We start from the raw sequence: 15,625 nt of genomic DNA, 5'->3' as shown, positions 1-15,625 counted from the left end.
AGGATGTCCATGTCAAAACTGGTTTCGGTGATCATGACGCAGTTATGGCAACAATGATTACCAAAGTACAAAGGACAACTAAAACAAGCAGAGAGATATATATGTTCAGTAAACTAGATAAAAAGTCAGTAGTGTCATATCACATGAGGTACTTGACTCTTTACGCACAGAGCAGGAGCATGTAGAGGAACTATGGCTCAAGTTTAAAAGAATAGTTGACCATGCACTGGATATATTTGTACCCTTTAGAACAGTTCATATTGGGAGGGAACCTCCATGGTATACAGTCACTGTAAAGAAACTTTTAAAGAAACAGAGATTACTGCATAATAGGTGTAAAACAAAGCATAGGGCTGCAGGTACAGAGATGTTGAATGAAACATGCTTGGCCACTGAGAGGGCAATGTGTGTTGCTTTCAGCATTTTATGTTATGGTGTCATGGCTTGGTGGTGGCTCGACCGTCAAACAGTAGCTAGACACTCGAAGAATGAAAACAAAAGACAAGATGGTTTTGTGACAAATAAAATATACTGTAATCACAGATATCATGTTGAGCCTTCGAGCCACATGTAGTTAACAAAAGTTGTGTTCTACTCTAATTCAAAAGTCACTTTAATAATCTGTACACCAATTGAAAGAAATATATGTTTGTAAAAGGAAAGTAGTGGCTGTGCTGCTTTGTGATATGAGTAAAAGTTATCTTTTTTTTGTTCCAATAACAGCTCCAGAAAGTGAAGAAGTCAAGCCCTTCCTTGACTACAGACAGGATTTCAGAATCACTGATTAGCAGGACTTCTACTTCAAGAGAGTCAACTACGGCGACTACATTTAAGAAAAAAGGTAAATACATCAGATATGTAGGGTGACAGATTTCTGAAGTGTTCTGAATCTACTTCAGCTGCAAGGAGCAAGCCAGTAGCTACATAAAACCTTAAATCAACAAGAAAAATACTTCAAGTTAATCACTTCAGCTTTTGGTTTGCTATCCTCAATTTTAGTTCATGTCTCTCTTGCTTGGGACAGGACACAATAACTTTGCTGCCACTAATGGTTTTCACATAAAACCAGATTTTTTTGGGTTTTATGAAATATTGTTTGACAGTATTCTCTGCGGTGAGCAGTGACCAGTGATCAAAGTGTTACAAATATTTACTATCAAAAACAGTCTTGATCACAATTTATTTATTATGGTGACTGGTTTTGACCACTACTGTGGTCATCTTCAGACCAATGAGTAAGGACCTCATTCTGCTGGAGAATAACTCTCTCCAGCAGAAGGAGATCCTTACTCATTGGTCTGAAGATGACCACAGTAGTAGTCAAAACCGGTCACCGTAATAAATAAATTGCAATCAAGACATTTTGATAGTAAATAAATTGCATTGGTTATTGATCTCATTCTTGAACATCCACGGTAACTGGGTCAATGTGCTGGCATTGTTAGTTAACTTAGGTTATATTTCCTGTCTGATAAGTTCTGTGATCTGCGATTTCAGTTCTTCTTTTGTTTTTTTATCTTGACAGAGTTCATTACTTGTCTTCTAATTTGTCAGATAGTTGCTTTCTACTGTCAGATAATTTCTTAAAATTATAATTAATTTCATCAAATATTTGTTGTAATAAACCCTTAAATCATTTTGGAGGCATTTTTCTAGTGATGACTGGCATAAAATGCAAATATCCTGTATTATGTACCCACTATTACTCTAATAAATAGTTACTGCACAATTTTCTTAAACATGAAAACACTGAAACACTGTGTCACTGCCTAGATGAAACAGTGTCCAAAGTGGATTTCTGTATTTCCTGAGCACCTCAACCTTTCTGACGAATTGCACTCCCTCATCATTTAGCCAATGCAATCACATCTACTTGCTGATGTACTGTGATGATTTTCCCCGTCCAGCGCAGCTGATGTCTCAAACACAGTGATGCATGGACTGCACTGTGTTGTACAGCAGCACCCCTGCAGCGTTGCTCTGCATCACCATCAATGTCAGGATTCGAAATCATCTTCCCTGGACCCAATGAGATATTACTCCATTGTAATTAAAACATTCCTTCATTCATGTGTCAACATTGTTTACTTGACACGTAAATTTAACTGAAGTTGCTATAATATTTGTACAATTGTATAAGGATGGTTTGCCTTGAGATTTCATGAATTCTTCCATTGTTTCTGTTCACTTTCTTCTTAACATATCATTACTGAGTTTACGCAATATAGTTATGTCAGTTCACTTGTAGTTTCTCCATTTGTCTAATCCTTGTTGCTCTTAGCAATGCCGTAATTTATCACTTATAGAATTTCAAAATTTTGTAAATCTATATATCTTAATTTTCTTCCTTTTGCTCCCATGGTCCACATCCTGTACACTGGGAGCCAAATGAAGTGTTTTTCTTGTTGGTTTAAGGTTTTATGTAGCTGCTGGCTCACTCCTTGTACTTGAAGACAAGTCAGAACACTTAATGAAATCTGTCACCCGTCATAAAATCTGACATATTTACCTTTTTCTCTTTAATCTGGTTGTGGTAGTTTATTCTCTTGAGTAGAAGCCCTGCTAATCATTGTCTCTGAAATCTTGTGTGTAGCTGAGGAAAGGCTTGACTTCTTCACATTCTGCAACTGGTATTGGAGCAAAAGAAGATAACTTCTACTCACGAAAGCATATTCACTAGTTTCCTTTTACAAACACATATTTCCTTGAATAGGTGTACAGATCATTAGAGTGGCTTGTGAATTAGAGTAGAACACATCATTTCATGCCATATACGCCATGAAGGCTCAGCATGACATTCAAGATTACAATATATTTTGTTTGTCACAAAACCATCTTGTCGTATAGTTGCTCTTTGACGGTCAAGCCACCCCCAAGCTGCGATGCCAAAACATAACAGGCCCCGCCCACGGCAGGTGATGCTATTTATTTGTCGTCACACCTTGGCTATTTTCTCGTATTCCACACTTCCTGTTTAATGTCTGCATATAAGAAAACAAACATTCATGCACAGTATATGTTCTGCGACTTACTCCCTACTTAATAATATTCCGTCACAATGATCTTTCCTTGTACTACACAAGGAGTATGGAATGTCATTTGCCTAAACAGCATATAACACTTCAAACTCCATTTTCAAATGTTCTTTTACAAAGGTGAACCCTGAAGAACTGCCCCAATTTAATCCTTGTACCTCTGAAAAGATGAGTGAAATTAGCGTTAGTGTCAATAGTGTTGAGAAATAGTTGAAATCATTAAAATTGAATAAAGCTCCAGGACCCAATGGAATTTCTGTCAGATTATATACTGAATTGGTGGCCAAGTTAGCCCCTCTTATAACTATAATCTACCATAGATGTCTCAAACGGAAAAAAGCCCAGGTTTTGGAAAAAAGCACATACTGCACCAGTCTATCAGAAGGGTAGGAGGAGTAATCCACAAAGCTACTAAACAGTATCGCTGACCTTGATTTGTTGTAGAATCTTAGAACATATTCTGAGCTCAAACATAATAAGGTATCTCGATCAGAATGACCTCCTCCATGCAAACCAGCACGGATTCCGAAAACATGATCAAGTGAAACCCAACCCATACTTTTCCCATATGAGCATACTGAAAGCTTTGGATTGACTCAGTCAGGTGGATAGAGAATTTAATGATTTCCAAAAAGCTTTTGAATCAGTACCGCATCTATGCTTATTGCCAAAGGTATGATCATATGGAGCATCAAGTAAAATTTGCAACTGGAATGAGAAGTTTTTGGTAGGGAGGACACAACATGTTATCTTGGATGGAGAGTCATTGTCTGATGTAGAACTAACTTCATGTGTGCTCTAGGCAAATGTGTTGTACATTAATGACCTTGCAGACAATATTAATAGTAATCAAGAGTTTTTGCAAATGAAACAGTTATCTATAATGAGGTACTATCTGGAAAAAGCTGCATAAATATTTGGTCAGATCTTGATAAGATTTCAGAGTGGTTCAAAGATTGGCAACTTCCTTTAAACATTCAGAAATGCTAAAATTGTGCACTTTACAAAATGAAAATACACATTATCCTATGATTATAATATTAATTAATCACTGTTGAAATCTGTAAACTCACACAAATACCTTGGTGTAACACTGTGTATGGATGTGAAACTGAATGATCACATAGGTTCAGTCGGGGGTAAAGCAGGTATTCTTCTTCAGTAGGCAACAGACCTTGGTGAGCCTTGGCTTCTTCAATGATCTTCCTCCACACTTCTCAGTTATTTGCTGCTTCCCCCCCCCCCCCCCCCCCCCAAACTCCCACACTTGAGAAATCCATTATTACATCATCAATCCATCTTCTTCTAGGTCCTAGCTGAATGGATCACACCTTTCATCATTTTCTTTGGAATTCTATCCTCTGCCATTCTCTCCTAGTGTCCTAGCCATTGTATTCATTGTGATTCCCTACCTTACATTAACTCTTGTAATTCGGCTTTGCAGCATATTCTCCAGCCTTCTTCCTCCCTTATTAGCCCATAGATTTTGCATAGTATTTTCTGCTCAAAGGTTCTTGTAGCATTTTTATCAAGTTCTGTCAATGTCCATACCTCTGCCTCTATGTGATAACTGGGTGAATTAGGGAATTATATATCAGCAGTTCTGTGTTTCTTGTAATAAGGCTGTTTATGAAAAGTTGCATAGTTGCAAAGTAAGCTCTGTTTCCTGCTTGTATTCTTTCCCTTATAGCCTTTCCAATACCGTTATCATTTGTTATTAGGACTCCTAAGTCATTAAGAGAGGACACTCCTATGAAGCATTTCCCATTGATGTTTAGGTTTTTAGGGGTTCTCTTGGCCTCAGATTGTGACATTACCACATATTTTGTTTTGTTTTCATTTACTATGAGGCCAATTTTAAGGCTTCTGTTTCCATTGTCCAGTATGTTTATAGGCGTGTATTGATATTTCTTCCTACTACAGTAGTGTCATCAGCATAAGCACATAACTGGCTAGTTTTCATAAATATGGTGCCTCTTTTGTTGGTTTTATTTACTACACTATGCAGGACTATATTGAATAGGACAGTGGAGAGACTATCACCTTGCTTCACACCTTTATTAAAGTCAAAGCTTCCACTTGTTCAACTAAGAACCTTTACTTTTGATCTCGTGTATGTATTGTCATTCTGATTAGTTTAGCACATATACCGACTTCTTCCAGTACTATGTATAGTTCTTGGCAGTTTATGCTGTCAAAGGCTTGTTTGAAGTCGATGAATAGTATATGCAGATCTATATCATATTCATAGAACTTTCCCATCATTTGTCTTATCACAAAAATTTGATCAGTTGTTCCTCTCTCTGGTCGAAAGCCACACTGATATTCCCCTAGTATGCCTTCTGCACATTTCTGTATCCTATTTGATATACTTGTGAAGATCTTATAAGCTATGCTTAGGAGTGTTATACCTCTGTAGTTTTCACATGCTGTTCTGTTCCCTTTTTTAAAAATGGGGATTATTATTCCAGTTCTCCAATTATCTGGCATAGCTTCTGTTTCCCATATGATATTAATGTGTACAGTTCCTTTATTACAGCCTCACCACCAGTTTTTATTAATCCGGGGATTGTGCTGCCTACCCCAGAGGCTCAATTGTGTTTTGACTTGCGCACAGCCTGGGAGACCTCTTGTAATGTTTTGCTTTCTTGCCTCATTGGTTTCATTGTCTACTTCCAGTTCCACTCCTTCCTCCTGTGCAGCTGTCTCTTCATCTTCTAGGCTGTTGCTTAGTGTATCTTTGAAATACTCGACCCATCTTCCCACTATCTGTTCTTCCTCCCGTATCATTTTCCCACCTTCACTGGAACAGGCCCCTGTTTTTGGCTGGAATCTAATCATCATTTTGCCCACAGCATGATAGAACTTCCTTATTTTCTCTGTTCCTTTAACTTTTCTAAATCTTGAAATTTCTTCTTAGTCCACTCTCTTTTCTTTCTCTTGCACAGTCTGTTAGCTCTTCTCCTTAATTCTCTATATTGTTACACATTATTTCTGGTTTCTCTCTGTAGCACTTTTGTTCTTGCCCTGTTATTTTCCTCTATTGCTGACCTGCAATCTTCTTCAAACCATTCCTGGGTTCTTCTGTTCCTTCTTATGCCTACTATTTCCTCTGCAGCACCTTTAATGGCTTTTTCAATCCTGTTCCACCATTCATCTACTCTTACTGCAGCCTCTTCATTGCTCAACTTCCTGCTTAGTGTTACTTGGTATATTTTACTTCATCAGAGATTTTCAGTTTGTCTGTATTCCATTTCATCATCTTTCCTATTCTGTTGCCATTTATTAGTGACAGTTTCTCTCTCAAGACTGATTTTAGCACAAAGTGGTCCGAGTCGCATTTTGGTCCTCTGCAGCTCAGTATATCCATGACATGGAGTGGCGTGCAATCACTAAAATATGGTCAATCTGATTGACTTCTCCACTGACTGCAGACTTCCAAGCACCGAGATGGATCCTTTTCTAAGGGAAGCAGGTACTTTTGATAATCATATTACTCCTTGATGCAAATTGGCATAGTGAGTCTCCATTCTCATTGTTTTCTTCATGTAGTGAATATTTTCCAGAAACTCCATTTGAATGTTCATTCCTCCCTATTTGTGCAATAAAATCTTCTACTACTAGCATCAGGTAATATTTAAGTACTTCGCAGAATTGTTCTTTCATTATGTCTCCTTTTCCCTCTGTTGGTGCATGTGCATTCATTACTGATATATTCCCAAATTTCCCCCTTAGTCTGAGTCCGCAAATCCTTTCATTTATGGGTTCAAATACTAGTAGGCTTTTCCTAACTTCCCTATACTTGGGTGTAACACTCTGTAGGGATGTGAAATCGAATGATCACATAAGTTCAGTATCGGATAAAGCAGGTGGCAGACTTTTTTCTCTTACAAATATTGAAAATTAATGACTGAATTAGTAATGCTTCATTTTACCTATATTTTTCAAAGGTTGCAAAAACTGAAAACAAAGTATCAGAAAATTCTATAGTATATAAAAGACTGCTTATCTTTTCCATAAGTACAGAATTAATCCTTTATTATTACTGTGAGGGTTACACTGTTCAAACTTTCCATGTAACTGCTTTAAAAAGCTTCTGAACATTCAGTAACAGTGGCAAATAAGAAAAAAGGAAAGCTGGATTGTGAAAGTGTGATTACATTAGTACTGCCAGATCCTGCAATGGTATGCATGATTCCTGATACAAATAAAACACACTAAGTAATAAAAGTATTCTTTATTTTTACACAGAAATCTTTACAAAACAAGTTATAATATACAGTATGGATAAATTCAATACAAATAGCTCGCATCCTTCAGTCAGACTCTAAGTCAGGAACAGAGTTCGTAAAAAATTACAAATATTCTTTAAATTAAAAGAAAAAAAAACCTGAAGTAAATTAAAACGCTTTCTCAAGTGCTAAAGAAATTCTCTTCCTTCTTAGATCTACTGAAAGAACCTTTACTTCCACTTTCTGGCCCACACGGAGGATAGCACCTTTCATTTTGGAAATGTGTACCAGTCCATTGCTCCCAACACCTATATCCACAAATGCCCCAAATTGTGTAACATTACGTACACAGCCTGTAAAAGAAACACAAGGTTAAATTTTTTGAAGAGGCACTCAGCAAATGTATTACAAAAATTTATTGAAAGAGGTAACTCTTGGCGATTGTTCGTAAGCAATGAGTCATGATGCAGACACAATGAAACTTTTGCACCCATTTTAATATTTGGTCCATTGACCTGTTCCAGACTACAATACCATTTTGAGATGAGTTGAAAACTTCAACACAACCGTTTCTGTAAAGAAGACGAATACTCCTGGCCCTATCAACACAGCCCTTCTGCCCGAAAACATGGAGACTTAGGACATCTGTGATACAGTCTCTTAAACAGTCAGTTCACTTGCATGCTGTAAGTTTAGGGATTAACAAGTGAACAGTGTGAAGGATTCTGCACAGAGATCTTCATTAGCACCAATACAAAATTTAGGTATGTCAGTAACTTAGTGAAAGTGATTAGGAATAGTTTAGTGTCTTTCATGAGACAGTGGTCCACAATGAAAATACGAATTTTCACATGACTGATTACGCCCATTTTCATTTAAATGGGCTTGTTAAGAAATGTAAGTGTAAATACTGATGTACTGAAAATCCCAGATGTTACATGAATTCCCTCCACACACCCCAAAAGTAACAGTGTGCTTTGCAGTAGGAACATACTGGCCTGTGCTTTTTTGAGGAAAAGAACATTACTGTTGACTTTTAATTCAGACCATTACATTACAATGCCCAAAACTACCTTCTACCCAGAACTTCATTATCACAGATGGACAATAAGGGAAGTATGGTTTCAACAAGAAGGTGCATATGTACACACAGCTTGTAATTCAATGGTTGTTTACAGGATTAATTTCCAGGCCTCCTTATCTCCATATAGGTAATCTTCACTAGAGTGACACGAGCACATTGGTTCCACTCCATCTGTTATGTTTTTGATCCCTGGTAATAAGTATTTTTTCTTCTTCTCTTAATTTTACACCACAATTTCAATACTGATATATAAATACTATGTGAAGTATGTTTAAATATTCCTAAAGTGCAATTAAGCTTTCCCTCATTTAAATTTACTGCCTGGATATTCCTTTTGGCTAGCTTGATTCCAGGAATATAATTAGTATGGCTATAAAGCAAGTCAATTAAAAACTACAGCTAATTAAAGTAAGCTTTATAAGTTGAAACATGAAAAATTTTGTGAGCTAATCAGCATAATTCCATATAATGACCTACACCAAAAGAACATTAAAGCTTTGAATTAACAGGAAAATTTTTGAACTGTCTAAAACTAATTATCTTCTGAAATAATTAAAATGAAGTTCTGAGACACTGCCAATTTCCACTGCAGACGTTACTACAACCACTGTTTAATTCTGATCTTTGACTACATACAATCATTAATTTATTTATTTTTTCATATAAAATAATCAGTAATTTCACACAATTTATCCTACTTTGCAATATGGTGCTTATACTTGTAAATAAGGGGATCCACATTGCGTAAGGTGAACAGTGGCCAGCAACATTTTTATAAGCCAAGATCAGGTTAGTTCTTGTAATTCAAACAAAACAATACCATCAAGCCAACTGATTTTCAATGTACAATGTAATTTACAAAATAGCAGTTTGTACTTGCACCCACATAAGTAGTCAGATACCATCCAAAATTGGCAGTCCACAATTAGACATCCACAAGTACAATCTCTGGCAGTTGTACTTTTGGTATTGATTCACGCTACAGTCATGTACCTTTTTGTAAGAGAAAATACGTGCACTGCAAACGTGCAACACAAACTCTTAAATTTAAAGACTAAAGACTTTCAAGTGATTACAGCACATCAAATTAAGAAACATTGTAACTGAACTGTGTTGTGACTAGCACAAGTGTGGAATAACATTGTCTTCAAGATGAGAGATTGCTATACACTATGGAGCTAATTATGGACTGTATTAATTGAATTAGTGAAGTGTAATACTTTGTAATGATTTACTACAAGTTGGTGCTTAGTGCAAATTGTGACTTTTAATGTATATGTGAACTTTGTTTTTGTGCCACAATGGATCAAATTTACCACTGTAATTGTATGGTTGATCTGGTTCAATGGTATTAGTGTAAGCTAAACTGAGGTGTGGTGTAAATCTATGAGCAAACACCATCCCACACTTGCTCAGACTTGTAGCTTTGGGGTGATTGAGAGTGGTGCTACCAAGGTGAGACTATGACAACCAAGTCAGTACTGCTACTACTTGTGACAAAGCAAGTGGGAGTATTTTTTTACTTCCTCTGTTGTTTTGCCATATGCCTCCTTTTTCATTTTTTAATTAATTATCATTAACATGTGTGAGTATAATCTGCATTTTCATAAAAGAGAAAGGTTGGTCCTCAGTTTTAAAGTATATAACACCAGATCTAGTTATGTGTTTAGTTTTATGTATGTAATTGATTTTCCAATTTATTTTCACAATGTCTTGTTAATATCTTTTGGTATACGGTGACATCAGTAATTGTTTTATTACTTCAATTCTATTGTTGACTTATAAACAAATACAAATTCTATAATAATCATAAACGTTTTGAAGATGAAACACTAGCATTCTTTAAGTATTTATTTGGCTCTATTTGAAAACATGTTAGCAAAGCCAGTCCTTAATTAATTCCAAAGTAATTAATAGTTTTGTCAAACATATTGTTTGCATAACAATATTTGTTGATTTCATGATTTACACAAATAATTTGACCTAACTCTTGTCGTAGAAGAAACTGTTAAAAAGAACCAATTTATTGATGTATTCGGTTAATCAAATGGATTAAGTTATAATCGTAATTTCCGTAAATTTAACTTTGAACAATGTGTAGTTTCAACACCTATTATTGTGAGGATATATAAGGGCCCAATTTCTGGTCTCGAGACAGTCAGACCACGGCCGAGTTTCAGACGAGAAACCTGTGTTGGTTAGAACAACAACAATGCTTCAACTTAGCTGTGAAATACGTGTTACACAATTAGGTCGTTTTTAAAACAATGACAGTGTCTGCTGCATATGTACCTTTCTATTCTTCAAACACTGAACTTTGTGGTTAGGTTTTTACTGCTTGTAGATATTCGGCTGTAAACTATTGTAACAATTTGTGGAGATTTGCCTGCTAACTATTAATGAGGCTTATGGAACATTAAAACAATACTGCTCTGGTCATATATAACTGTGTACGCAACAGTGAAAGTAAATTACTGTGAAATGCAACTGTGCACCTGTAGGCTACATTATTTAAAGTAGTCAGTGTTGTACTTCTATACCCCATTTTTCAGCCAGTATCACAATGCAGTACGTCAACACTGGGGGAAAACAAACAAAGAAATAAAGAAGGCAAACTGTCAAATATGGTGCCCCGGGTGACGACTATTGTATGTGGGCACAAGAAATTAGGACTCACGAACTTTGACAATGAAGTGTGAACTCGACAGCAGTTTAAAGTGCAGGGTGCAACAGCCAATCAGCTCTGGGGTTTCATGGCCACAGTAGGACAGCAGCCAATGAGTGAGCGAGTTCTATGGAAGCAGCCACGGAGTACAGAAGCAGCCAAGCAGCACACAAGTGGACACAGCTGACTGAGATACACAAGACGCCTTGCCGAGAGAATTACAACTTGCAGCAGATGACAAGTTGAGATGACAATCACAGCAGTGCAGCAGCAAGCGAGTGATTTAAAAGAAAGGTAATTCTTTGCAAAAGGTGTTTTGTATTACATGATGCATAATGAGTGACCTTAACGGACAATGTGACTGAGAACAAAGCTGTAGGTTAAGTTGTATAATGAACAGAAAGACCTAAGTGGGACTGGTTCTATAGGTGATAGTGATTATAAAACAAATATGAATGTAACTTTGAATGATGGGGACAAAAGTCCTACTGTAGATGGAATGATAAAAGCATCATCTACATTGTGTGGTGATGTGAGCGAAATGCATGAAAACAACACCGAAGTGGATGAAATCATTCATCTACATCCATACTCCGCGAGCCACCTGACGGTGTGTGGTGGAGGGTACCTTGAGTATCTCTATCGGTTTTCCCTTCTATTCCAGTCTTGTATTGTTTGTGGAAAGAAAGATCGTCGGAATGCCTCTGTGTGGGCTGCAATCTCTCTGATTTTATCCTCATGATCTCTTCATGAGATATACGTAGGAGGGAGAAATATACTGCTTGACTCCTCAGTGAAGGTATGGTCTCGAAACTTCAACAAAAGCCCGTACCGAGCTACTGAGAGTCTCTCTTGCAGAGTCTTTCACTGGACTTTATCTATCATCTCCGTAGCACTTTTGCAGTTACTGAATGATCCTGTAATGAAGTGTGACGCTCTCCGTTGGATCTTCTCTATTACTTCTATCAACCCTATCTGGTACGGATCCCACACCGGTGAGCAGTAGTCAAGCAGTGGGTGAACAAGTGCACTGTAACCTACGTCCTTTGTTTTCGGACTGCATTTCCTTAGAATTCTTCCAATGAATCTCAGTCTGGAATCTGCTATACCGATGATTAATTTTATATGGTCATTCCATTTTAAATCACTCCTAATGCCTACTCCCAAATATTTATAGAATTAACTGCTTCCAGTTGCTGACCTGCTATATTGTAGATAAATGATGAACAATCTTTCTTTCTATGTACTTGCAGCACATTACACTTGTCTACATTGAGATTCAACAGCCATTCCCTGCACCATGTGTCAATTCGTTGTAGATCCTCCTGCATTTCAGTACAATTTCCCAATGTTACAACCTCTGAATATACTACAGCATCATCCGCAAAAAGCCTCAGTGAACCTCCGATGTTCTCCACATGGTCATTTATATATACTGTGAATATCAACAGTCCTATGACACTCCCCTGGGTCACACCTGAAATCACTCTTACTTCAGAAGACTTCTTGAGAATGACATGCTGCGTTCTGTTATCTAGGAACTCTTCAATCCTATCAAACAACTGGTTTGATAGTCCATATGCTCTTACTTTGTTCATTAAACAACTGTGGGAAACTGAATTGAACGCCTTGCGGAAATCAAGAAACACGGCATCTACCTGGGAACCCATCTCTATGGCCCTCTGAGTGTCGTGGACGAATAGCACGAGCAGGGTTTCACATGCTGATTCCTACAGAGTAGTTTCTAGTCTCCAGAAAAGTCATTACACTCGAACATGATATGTGTTCCAAAATTCTACAACTGATCGACGTTAGAAATATAGGTCTATAATTCTGGACATCTGTTCGATGTCCCTTCTTGAAAACGGGGATGACTTGTGCCCTTTTCCAATCTTTTGGAATGCTGCACTCTTCTAAAGACATATGGAACACCGCTGCAAGAAGGGGGCAAGTTCCTTCACGTACTCTGTGTAAAATCGAACTGGTATCCCATCAGTTCCAGCGGCCTTTCCTCTTTTCAGAGATTTTAATTGTTTTTCTACCCTTCTGTCATCTATTTCAATATCTACCATTTTGTCATCTGTGCGAAAATCTAGAGAAGGAACTACAGTGCAGTCTTCCTCTGTGAAACAGCTTTGGAAAAAGACTTTTAGTATTTCGGCCTTTTGTCTGTCATCCTCTGTTTCAATACCATTTTGGTCACAGAGTGTCTGGACATTTTGTTTTGATCCACCTACCGCTTTGACATAGGACCAAAATTTCTTAGGATTTTCTGCCAAGTCAGTACATAGAACTTTACTTTCGAATTCGTCTAACGCCTCTCGCATAGCTCTCCTCACACTACATTTCGCTTCCTGTAATTTTTGTTTGTCTGCAAGGCTTTGGCTAAGTTTATGTTTGTTGTGAAGTTCCCTTTGCTTTCGTATTAGTTTTCTAACTCGATTGTTGTACCATGGTGGCTCTCTTCCATCTCTTATGATCTTGCTTGGCACATACTCATCTAATGCATACTTTATGTCCACTGATCCTCAACACTCTCTGTACTTGAGATAAAACTTTTGTTTTGAGCCATCAAGTACCCTGAAATCTGCTTTTTGTCACTTTTACTAAACAGAAAAATCTTCCTACCTTTTCTAATATTTCTATTTGCAGCTGAAATCACCGATGCTGTAACCGTTTTATGATTGCTGATTCCCTGTTCTGCGTTAACTGTTTCAAACAGTTCGGGTCTGTTTGTCACCAGAAGGTCTAATACGTTATCGCCACGAGTCGGCTCTCTGTTTAACTGCTCAAGGTAGTTTTCAGATAATGCACTTAAAAAAATTTCACTGGATTCTTTGTCCCTGCCACCCATTATAAATGTCTGAGTCTCCCAGTCGATATCTGGTAAATTAAAATCTCTACCCAAAACTATAACATGGTCGGGAAATCTACTCAAAATATTTTCCAAATTTTCCTTCAGGTGTTCTACCACAACAGCTGCTGAGCCAGGGGGCCTATAGAGACATCCAATTACCATGCTTGAGCCTGCTTTAACCGTTCACATTTCGGATCTCCGTCAATTTCTTTTGATACTATTGCATTTTTAACACTGTAAACATGCCTCCCCCTTCACTGTCCAGCCTGTCTCTGTGGTATACATTCCAATCTGAGTTTAGCATTTCATTACTGTTTACATCTGGTTTCAGCCACCTTTCCATCTCTAGTACTATGTGGGCATTGTTACTGTTTATTAATGAGAGCAGTTCTGGGACCTTTCTATAGACACTCCTGAAATTTACTATTACCACATTAATATTGTCATTCCCTGTTGCGTTTTGCATACTGCTACCTCGTCGCGTCTCAGGAGGCGTCTTGTGGGGCCTAGGGAGGGAATTCTCTAGCCTAAAAAACCCACATGTGCACTCCACACATACTCTGCTACCCTTGTAGCCACGTCCTGCGTGTAGTGCATGCCTCACCTATTCAGGGAGACCTTACATTTCTCCACCTGATAGCGGAGGTCGAGAAATCTGCACCCCAGATCTTCACAGAATCTGTCTGAGCCTCTGGTTTAAGCCTTCCGCTCAGCTTCAAAGCAGAGGACCACAATCGGTTCTGGGAACGACACTACAAAAAGTTAGCTCAGATTCCACCCTGTGAGCGAGGCTTTCTGCCTTGAACAACTCCACCAACTGCCTGTATGAACTAAGAATGACATCTGAACCCAGACGGCAGGAGTCATTGGTGCCGACATGAGCAAAAAGTTTGCAGTCAGGTGCACCCAGTGCTCTCTATCGACGCCAGCAGGGCCTCCTCCACATCTCGGACGAGATCCCCCGGCAAGCAGACAGAGTGAACACTGGCCTTCTTCCCTGACCTTTCTGCAATTTCCCTAAGGGGCTCCATCACCTGCCTAACATTGGAGCTCCTAATCACTAATAAACCCCTCCCCCTGTGTGCCTGCTTGAACCTTGCTGAAGGAACAGTCACATGTCCACTCACATGCAGAGTGGGTGATGCCACACGGCCAGCCTCCACATTGACCCACCACCTCGTGCGACGCGAATGCCGTTGAACCCGCCACTCCCCTTGGGGAGAGGGTGGCCCAACCGCCCCTGGTACCCAAGAAGATGTCTCGACAGCAGGGACAGTGAGTGAAGAATGTAACACCTGGGGTGTACCATGCGACGCACCAGACACCCCACTGCCGCTACACTCTGAGGTGGTAGCCTGAAGACAGTTGACCACGGCCATCTGCATGTTCAGCTGTTTGCGAACAGTGGTCAGCTCCTCCTACATCCATTCACAGCAGTCACACATCCTATCCATCCTAAGAAATCAACAATTTATTGTACAGAGTTAAGTAAACAACTTTTAATTAGCTGCTAATTCACTAAAGAAGGCTGATAGCTGACAAAACTGTGGTTACTAGACAATACTTCATTGCTGGAAACAATGAAAATAAAGCACCAACTGCCTCTGGACTGTATTCAAAACAAACACGAAATCTATCGAATACTATTACTAGTACTCGAAAATTAAAGCTTCCTAAAAGCAAACACACACGGAAAAAGAAATGACACATAAGGAGGAGGAACCTAGTAGGGAAAATCAGCAAGGACAAAAG

At 38.4% G+C, this 15,625-nt stretch overlaps 1 protein-coding gene across 1 annotated transcript in view; it reads right to left on the bottom strand.

Moving 5' to 3' along the window:
* Window positions 1-7,257: 7,257 nt before the first annotated feature.
* The window catches only part of LOC126273093 (S1 RNA-binding domain-containing protein 1), a 189,316-nt gene continuing 180,948 nt past the window's right edge, over window positions 7,258-15,625 (bottom strand). Inside the window, exon 17 of the mRNA XM_049976518.1 lies at window positions 7,258-7,620. Within this exon, the coding sequence (XP_049832475.1) occupies window positions 7,436-7,620 (185 nt within the window). The 3' untranslated portion in view covers window positions 7,258-7,435. The remainder of the gene's footprint in view (window positions 7,621-15,625) is intronic.

This window comes from Schistocerca gregaria, chromosome 5 (genome assembly GCF_023897955.1).
Source record: "Schistocerca gregaria isolate iqSchGreg1 chromosome 5, iqSchGreg1.2, whole genome shotgun sequence".
In the NCBI taxonomy this organism is placed as follows: domain Eukaryota; kingdom Metazoa; phylum Arthropoda; class Insecta; order Orthoptera; family Acrididae; genus Schistocerca; species Schistocerca gregaria.
The sequence above is the reverse complement of the archived record's forward strand: the minus strand, read 5'-3'. Positions and strand labels throughout refer to the sequence as shown.